This window comes from Amblyomma maculatum, chromosome 6 (genome assembly GCF_055883805.1).
Source record: "Amblyomma maculatum isolate TAMU_Amacu chromosome 6, ASM5588380v1, whole genome shotgun sequence".
Classification (NCBI taxonomy): Eukaryota; Metazoa; Arthropoda; class Arachnida; order Ixodida; family Ixodidae; genus Amblyomma; species Amblyomma maculatum.
In genome coordinates, this window is record NC_139349.1 from 66,271,924 (window position 1) to 66,280,991 (window position 9,068).

Here is a 9,068-nt window from a genome sequence, read left to right on the forward strand (position 1 = left end):
CTACCAGAGACACGGTAAAAATATTCTGTGCACATTTAACGTTGATAATTAACTCGTTCTGATCACATTTATTCACAATCGGGTTTGTAACACGTTACATATAATTATCTTCAGTGTTCATGCAGCTCGGAAAAATGCGGTGAATCTAGACTGTTTTCAAAATATATGTTGTTGATAACTTATGACACCATTTAACAAGAAAATTATTTCAAATTTGGGACATCATTCTTGGCGAGCGAATCATGAGGCGGTGAAATAGTCTTCCCCAAATCTGGGACTTCATTCTTGACGAGCGAATCCTGAGGCGATGAAATAGTCTTCCCAAAAAGGCGCTCGATTTGCTCGAGATCTTTTCCTTTGGTCTCCGGAACAAACAGGTGTATCAGAAAGAAGCCGCCAGCCAGAGACGCGCTGAACATCCAGTAGGTGCCGGCCGTGCCCAAAACCGAGCGGATGCTGTTGTAGCCTTTCGTCAGGACAAACGCCTGTGCAAAAAGGGTCGCTGTGCAGAATCCTGTCGCAAATCCCTTGGCCTTGAGCGGGATCATCTCTCCCAACAAGACCCAAGGCAGCGGGCCCAAGCCCACTGCGTAGCCAACGAAGAAGGTACAGAGGCTAACTAGCGGCAGCCAACCGAAAGACTCTTCGAACTTCTGCCCAACCGTCGCCTTGAGGTGGAAGGATAGACCGAGGGCACCAAGGGACGCTGAGGACACTGCTGCCGAGAAGAGGAGCAGGACTTTACGGCCAAGGCGATCGGCGAGAACCGTGGCTATTGCTACCATGATCACCTGAAACGCAGATAGTAAAGAGAAGTTAGGAACACTGAGAGCAAACAAAGGAAGGAGCACAAATGTAAGTACAGGAACGTCAGAGTAAGCACGAACCGTCAAGGTCGAACCACAAGGCCGCCGGTGCCCTTGTGGTAGAGCGCCCGGCCGCATCGCAAATCACAAGATGCTTCTTATTGTTCTATACCGCCATTGATTACTCATGTGCTCCCGCTAAGCACGGTGACAGGCGATGAAACTTTAATCAAAAATTTATATTGAATAAATTAATATGAACACAAGTTTACAGTCTTGCTTCTATCTTTACCGAGAATGGCTCACTGCTATTGAGGCCTTTTATGCTAGCGTTGCCAAAAATACAAACGAAACTTACAAGAAAGCATTGTGCTCAAGGTGTCACCTTTATTCTTTTCACCAAACCCATATCTCCACGTAGCAATTTTCCAAACTTTAGTGACCTCTTCTTCATCAAAAAATATTTTTCTTTCAAATGAATTCAAAATCAGTCGCTGAAAATTTGTTAGAACAGACTACCAATAAGAATACTGCTTTTCAGTTCGCCTGCCCTCTGCATTTCTGACTTCGCAATAATTGAAGTTTGTAAGAAAACATCAGTCATTCCAAGTTCACACTACAGTTCGGGGCTGCCTTTTCTTAGTGAAATTGTACAATTGTACTGGCAGTTATACACAGACAGTTGCCAATTTCCGCATCCGCCTTAAACTGCAGAGCAACGGCACATATTTTACGTTTGTGAGTGCAGTGGAGCGGTTCTGTTACTGGTATAAATGGGTAGGCTAAACAATACAACCTGAATTAAATTAAGCTGAAAGTGGTCCAACTTAGCCGATCGAAATTCAAATTGGCTATTTCAGATGTTGAATTATCCTCCACATACAGCAATGAATTCAGTCCAAGCATTACACTTTAATTCTTAAGCTAAATTTTATCCATACAGCGTGCTCCGTATTTCGGATCTCAATTTTCTGTGCAGCTTTCCATATGTTTATTAATATCGCGCGGGCGTCGCCTGCCCGGCATTGCTGCGCCGGAAGATGGAGGAAGTGAAGTATTGCGAAGGCAAGGGTATACCGACAATTCAACTGCTGATGGTAGCGTCATCTCATAGGCCGGTCCGATTAACGCAAAGCAATCCATGCCGATCATAGGCTGTTATTCACCGGAGTCCTATGAAGCTCACAAGTATAGAAAACTGGGCGAGTTGGATAGGATTCATCTTAAAGCAGCGCGAAAACACAGGACTAAAAGGAACAGGAGACGACACAAGCGCTTTTCTAACAACTGAATTTTTATTCGCAGAAAGGTGTAGTTATATAGGAAACAACCCAGATAAAATCAAGACGAGGCACGTGAAAACCACCGCGGTGCCCCTTTTAGAAACAGTGCACGCGCGCAAAGTCAGGATTAAACACTTCAACACAACAAACCTAACAGCCTCCCACATGACAAACACCCGCTAACACTTCATCGCTAAATATTCACCGAGAGCGTGAATCTCTTTTTCTTCAAGATTAGCAGAAGGTGTAGCTACGCACGCGTCAAGCTCTTTATTTATCAGAAACGCCTCGACCAGCTCTCTGCATATCCGATCAGGGTGACTGAACAAGATAGTGGTCCTGTTCAATTTGGGGAAACAATCTTTACACTCCCGGCAATGAGCGGCAAGGTTGGACGATACCGCTCCTTTAACTGATCTGCGGTGTTCAAACAAGCGCTCATTAATACAACGGCCTGTCTGACCAATGTAAGTTTTTCCACATGAAAGCGGGATGGAAAGGTTAATGAATACGGGTTTAAATTTTGCAAAAGAGTCTGATAAAGTTAGAGAGAAGGCAAGATTTGTGGGAATTCCGTACTTACACGGAATTTCTCACCGTTTGAAAAAGGTTGGTGAAAGATACGGTTTAAAAGTACTTTTCACAGCTAAAAATAAGCTGGGAAACATCTGTAGTGCAGTGCGAAGGAAGCTGGATTCAAAAGGCGCCCAGACGAGGATGAAGTGCATAGTAGCGCACAGGAAACCGCTCATCGACTGTGACACGGCTGTGGTTTATTCCATCCCGCTTTCATGTGGAAAAACTTACATTGGTCAGACAGGCCGTTGTATTAATGAGCGCTTGTTTGAACACCGCAGATCAGTTAAAGGAGCGGTATCGTCCAACCTTGCCGCTCATTGCCGGGAGTGTAAAGATTGTTTCCCCAAATTGAACAGGACCACTATCTTGTTCAGTCACCCTGATCGGATATGCAGAGAGCTGGTCGAGGCGTTTCTGATAAATAAAGAGCTTGACGCGTGCGTAGCTACACCTTCTGCTAATCTTGAAGAAAAAGAGATTCACGCTCTCGGTGAATATTTAGCGATGAAGTGTTAGCGGGTGTTTGTCATGTGGGAGGCTGTTAGGTTTGTTGTGTTGAAGTGTTTAATCCTGACTTTGCGCGCGTGCACTGTTTCTAAAAGGGGCACCGCGGTGGTTTTCACGTGCCTCGTCTTGATTTTATCTGGGTTGTTTCCTATATAACTACACCTTTCTGCGAATAAAAATTCAGTTGTTAGAAAAGCGCTTGTGTCGTCTCCTGTTCCTTTTAGTCCTGTGTTTTCGCGCTGCTTTAAGATGAATCCTATGAAGCGTCATTTGTTTTTACCCACAGTATATATACTTGCGATAGCTGCGATAATCTTGCGATAGTTACACGCAAAAACTAATTGTAGAGGGCTCTCTGCAGGAACATTGCCTATACGCTTGCGCATGCGCTCGTTCCCTCGCCTTATGTCTGCTCTCATTCCCTTTGGTGTCGCTGCACAGGGAAATCGAGGCGGGCCCGATATTATAAAAAATACGGAAAGTTGCGCTTGCAATACCGTGATCTTTTGTTTCTGGCAGATGAGTTCTTCAACACTGTTCCATTGTAACCTTACCGAACAACTCCTACACATTGGAACGTGAGCCACTCAGGATATCATCTAATGCAGTAACGCGCACCTAAGTTTTCCTTATAGGGAAGCTGAAACACTTGTTCGTGAATTTCATGAGATGCACGCATTAGCATATATGCACTAGCATTTTATTCTTCAGTGCAAGCATTTATGCGTTAGAAAGGCATCACCTCCACAGATGACGCAATCATCGATGTGCCTTTGGGTTAAGCTGCGCTGCCGTTTAAACATATGAAGTAATCGACTGTTAAAATCCCGACAATATTCAGGCTACACTGCACAGCAACGAAACAACGTGGAGAAACTTGGTGATGACGTCATTACCGGTGACGTTTGCAATTTTGACTCCTTCTGTGAGTCGGCCGATGACAGCAAACAACGCCTAGCGGCCTTTACCTGTGTAAGCTTTGATTTTATTCTTCAGTGCAAGCGTTTACGCGTTAGAAAGGCATCACCTCCACAGATGACGTAATCATCGGTGTGCCTACTTGTGCAGAGGAGAAGCCTGAACGAAGATAAACAGTTTTATTCACAGCGCCAATTTAAATGCTAGCGCAAAACAACATGGCATGATTTACCATCAGCCTTTACAGAGCTGACTAATTTTAATCAGATAAATTCTAAAATCGCTTCAGCTGCCCTTTTATACTTATCCGATCCCCAAGAACGGGACAAGCCCTCGCTTACTTGGATAGCCGCCACAATGATGGCCGAGTTCTCCGCCGACACGGATGTACCAGCGTCCTCGAAGATGTCTTGGGCGTAAGCAATGATCACCCCAACGGCCGACAACTGCTGCATTGTCATCGTGAGCAGAACACACAGGAGCGAGCGGTAGACACGCGGAGCCGCCAAGTCATGTAGCGAGAAGCTCGCACCGCCGCCATGGCGCGATAGTGCCGCCTCCATGACGGTCATCTCAACTACGGCGAAGGGACCATGGTAGAAGCGCAACGCGGCAGCCGCGCGCTCTCGATGCCCTTTCTTGAGGAGCCAGCGGGGAGACTCGTGACACCAGAAGAGCGACACGCTGGTGAAGGCAGAAGGCAGCAAGCAGCAGACGGCCAGCATCCAGAAGTTGAGAAACTTGCCCAACATGAAGACGACCAGAATGCCGGAGCAGAGGACCAGGTTGGCGCCCGTGTTGAGGAGGCCACGGAGCTCTGCTGGCGATACCTCCGAGATGAAGACGGGGACGGCGAGCGCTACCATTCCAGTGCCCACGCCCGTCAGTACACGGCCGGCAAACAGCGCGGCCTTGGGAGAACCCACTACCAGGCAGAACCAGCCGACCATGAACCAGACGGACGAAGCGATCAGGGTGCCTCGCCTACCTACCAAGCTGAGGTGACGGCCTGCAAATGTATAGTTAAGCCAGAAAATAGGGTCGACGATAGGTTCGTATATTTTTTTAGCCGCGGATGATGGCAAGCTTATTTTTGTGCTTCACAATGAGAACGCATGTCGAAAGAGAACAGGCACCACAACATGTTGTGCGGCTATGCTTGAAGTTAAACCGCATTTGCCGCATGAAAACTAAGTTGATCATTGCAGGCTTAAATATGACCGGTTATAAAAATGGAGATAATCAAAAATAGGGTGCGATGCTTCTATGCCGTCCTTCGCAGTTTCTCACAGACCAAGATGACAGTTAAAGAAGAAGCCCAGCCGTCGAAACAGATTTTTTCTCTCCTACATTTGTGTTTATCAAAAGTGGTTTTGCATTATACGGCTTCATTTGCACCCGTCCGTCTGTCCACGCTGTTCTCTAGGACTTTGATAAAGGCACCAGGAGCTTCTTAAAATAGGTTCCAAAATTTGCTTTTCGTGTTTCTGTCAACAGTTACACTCACGGGACCGTCGACTTCAGATTTTTAAAGGGACAGTCTACTACCGGATATGAGTACAAAAGTATTGGCATACTCTGATCGATGTTACCATTCGGTGGCATTATCGATGGTAGAACTCAAGATTTACCCAGGAATTAATATTTTAAATTGATCAGGAAAGACATATTTTCGCAATATGTTCTTTTATGGCTACTAACATGTCATCTGTTTGGAACGTATGAAGTGAATATACTACGTTTGATGATTATGCCACAGCGCCAGGAAGGCAGGTATTTCTGTTTATGTGAACATAACGCGGCCTACGTTTCCTCTTTTAATAAATGACCCATTATTTTATGCTTTAGTCCAACTTGATTCACATTTAAAATTCCGTGGTGGTGCGGTGGTTAGGGTGCTCGACTACTGTGTCCAGGGATGCGGGATAGAATCCCAGCCGTAGCGACCGCTTTTCGATGGAGGCGAAAAACAAGGCGCCCGTGTGCTGTGCGATGTCAGTGCACGTTAAAGAAACTCAGGTGGTCGACATTTCCGGAGTCCTCCACTACGGCGCCTCTCATAGCATTGGTCGCTCTGGGGCGTTAAACCATACAAACCAAAACCAAACCAAACCAAACCAAGCAATACTGGTGGGGAAAAGTTCTCAACTGTGTTATAATAGTATAAAATGCCTTAAACACATTAAGAAGACATGCAGGTACAGTAATTGCTCAAATTCACTGACGATACTTACTATGAGCACTTTAAAGCCTGTGTCACCTAAAAAGAGTTTCACCGACAGATGGCAGTTAATGACAGTTATGGCACCGCAATCAATGCTGTCAGTAACGAAATGGTAGTTGTTCGTGTTGCTAAGCTTGTAGTGTCGAATCATGGAAGTGGGCTGTTACCCAGAGCAACGATTTGCTCAATTAAACAGTGAATTATTTGGACTTGACCATTTTTGCGCCTTGTCTAATTACGAAGCTGCATACGCACGAAACGCAGCATAAATTAGAAATCATGAGCCTATTTTGCTGCTGTGTGTAAACTGGGCACATTCAGAGTAAAGCAGCCTCCTTTTGCAAAACATTAAAACCAGACAAAACAAAAAAACTTCTGCAAAAGTTCGGTTCGGGACAGTTGGTTTATAAGTAACACAACAAAAGCAGTGAAAAAGCGGGGACAGAAAGGATAATATGTGTCACGAGTCAGCTCATGCGTTGTTGTCCTTTTTTTTTTTTTTGCTCTTCTTTCATACCATTAAAAAAGCTTAGCCTTTTTCGGAAGTCGTCACCGCCAATTCGGTTCAAAGTAAGCAGCTACGATCTATCGCTCCATCACTGTCGCCGAAATTGTCGGAATCGCTAAGCCCAAAGCGCATGTGCGATCCGGTCTCCTTACCGCCGGTCATGCCACCGATGACTGCGCCCAGCGTAACGAGGGATCCGAACCAGCCACTGTCGCTTTCACTGAACTCCATGACCTTCCGTATATTGGGGAGTGCCGGTGAAGAGTAAGCCAGGGATAAACCGAACGACAGTGACGCCAGGTAGGTTATAGCCACGGCAAGGTACAATCGTTTCCGAGCTTCTGCCATAGTGCCCATGGCCTCCGGAGCCCCGACAACTGCGGTTTCAGCCTCCGGGACTGGGGCAGCACTCGGAACCGCCACAGCGTTCACACCTGTGGCCGCCGATGCGAAAGCTGTCTCCACCTCTTGCGCTGAGTCTCCCTCCACTGGAAGGTTCACAGAGCCTCTTTCCATTGCGTTAAGGTCTGAATTCGCGCTTGCCGTGGTCATGGGTGCAGCAGCTGTGCCGACGGTGGAGACCAGTCCTGCAGGGGTTGATGCGGTGGTAGTAGCTGCAGTAGCACGTACCTGTGAGGCATCCGTCATTGCAGTAGCAGGGAGCGTTGCTTCGTCACCAGTGTTTTCATGGATGCCGGGTGTCACGTCTTCCGGTGGAGATCCAGAAGCGGCGACGTTACTACTCGAAGCGTTCGGAATTGAGGCGTGCTCCAGGACAGCGTTCTTCTCGGGCGCGTTCACTTCTGTGACCCCTGTCAGGATGCCTGACGTTTTTCCTGCACCGTCCTTTGATAGAAGAGCGTCCGACGCACCTTCCGCCTCCTTCGGAAGCATGTTTGCTGAAGCAGCACCCGGCAGGGCTGGGATTACACCTGCTACAACAAATAAATTCATAGTAAAAATTTGATGTCCAGGAGAAATAGTCAAAAGTACAGTCAACGAAAACACTCAAAAGTGTTGCCCCTCGAAATATTAGATGGACTGAAACATTTATCTAACGTTATTTAGTTATGTTTAGGTACTCCTCTTTCTAAATTTGACCAGGTCGTGAATGCATATACGCCTTACGCTTGAGAACAGGAGAAGGTGGAGATACCGAAATGTATCCTTACAATCCAAGGCTGCAGAACAAAACTTCGGCATTTTAGCTTGCATTTTATTACGGCGAAAGCTATAACCTCTTATAAATTCCGCCCTAATTAAATACAAGCTAAGTTGGTGTAGCCATATATGCCATATCGAGACCAGTAATCTATACAGAGCCAGTTGCAAGACCTTGATTATATAAGGAAAGAAATTAACAGCTTCTAAATCAACTTGATTTGAAATTGGAATCGAATTATATATAAAGCACCTGCCACGTTAGCAAATGACCATATGGACAGATGAATATCCCGATCTCCTCTTCTGTTGATGAAGAAGAAGCGGTCGCAAAGTGGCTGTTTCAAGAAGACTTCAGATAGCGGCTACTGTGCACGGACGAGGGCAAAAATGCGCAACTATCCGGCGGGTTAATCAGTGGAAAGCTGATGGCACATATCACGATCAAAACAGATGCTTTGCACGACGCTGTTCTCGCTGCTTCATGGGAAAGCTTTATTATAAGCATAGCAATCTTTAAGCATGCTGTAATTGAAAGCACTTTAATTTTTTTTCGTTATAAAGTAATGCTGCTAGTCCCTTCCCATCGATTGGTTCACTTAAGAAATTTAGCCTGTGAAACGTTACTTACCATAGGCACTACCAATGCCAGAATGATTTTGATGGATTCAATCACACCAGCCAATGATAGAAGCTGAATTAGATGTGCGCCACTGGATTTCAAATATAAGTTGCTCTCGATTTTCCCCTTATTTGCCCCTTATTAGATTGAATCCCCAATCGTATCGAGTGAAAATATCCTAAATACAGTCTTCAGACACGTAATTAAAGCCGGCGCTGCTTCGACGAAGGCTTTGTTGAAGTTGTTGGTTATAGAACTCTTGCCCATTGAGCGAACTCCGAGCTGGCCCTCGCAAGCACCGGACGGGTGTGAATCAGCAGGCTTGGCCGTGGAAGCCTTTTCCTCTGGTTCTGAGTGGCTTCCCGCTGATCGATCTTCCATTTTGCTTTGTATTTCAAGCTGTGGTGCAAGTGCATAAACTATGGTACATCGGCGCTTCGTCAGGGCGCAAAACACCAAC

At 46.1% G+C, this 9,068-nt stretch overlaps 1 protein-coding gene across 1 annotated transcript; it reads right to left on the minus strand.

The window, feature by feature from the left end:
* Positions 1-203: 203 nt before the first annotated feature.
* LOC146185911 (solute carrier family 2, facilitated glucose transporter member 8-like) lies at positions 204-7,719 on the minus strand. The gene is made up of 3 exons (XM_084607948.1): positions 6,978-7,719; positions 4,435-5,102; positions 204-791 (listed from the first exon to the last, which is right to left on the minus strand). Exons 1-3 carry the CDS (start codon positions 7,717-7,719, stop codon positions 204-206), a joined length of 1,998 nt encoding a protein of 665 aa, XP_084464074.1.
* Positions 7,720-9,068: the final 1,349 nt, after the last annotated feature.

Excerpts from the sequence above, each read along its gene's own strand:
- LOC146185911 (XM_084607948.1), bottom strand. The coding sequence starts at position 7,719 with ATGCTTCCGAAGGAGGCGGAAGGTGCGTCGGACGCTCTTCTATCAAAG. Across the intron at positions 5,103-6,977 it reads CATCGGTGGCATGACCGGCG|GCCGTCACCTCAGCTTGGTA; the intron begins GTAAGGAGACCG and ends ATACATTTGCAG. Across the intron at positions 792-4,434 it reads TCATTGTGGCGGCTATCCAA|GTGATCATGGTAGCAATAGC; the intron begins GTAAGCGAGGGC and ends TCTGCGTTTCAG.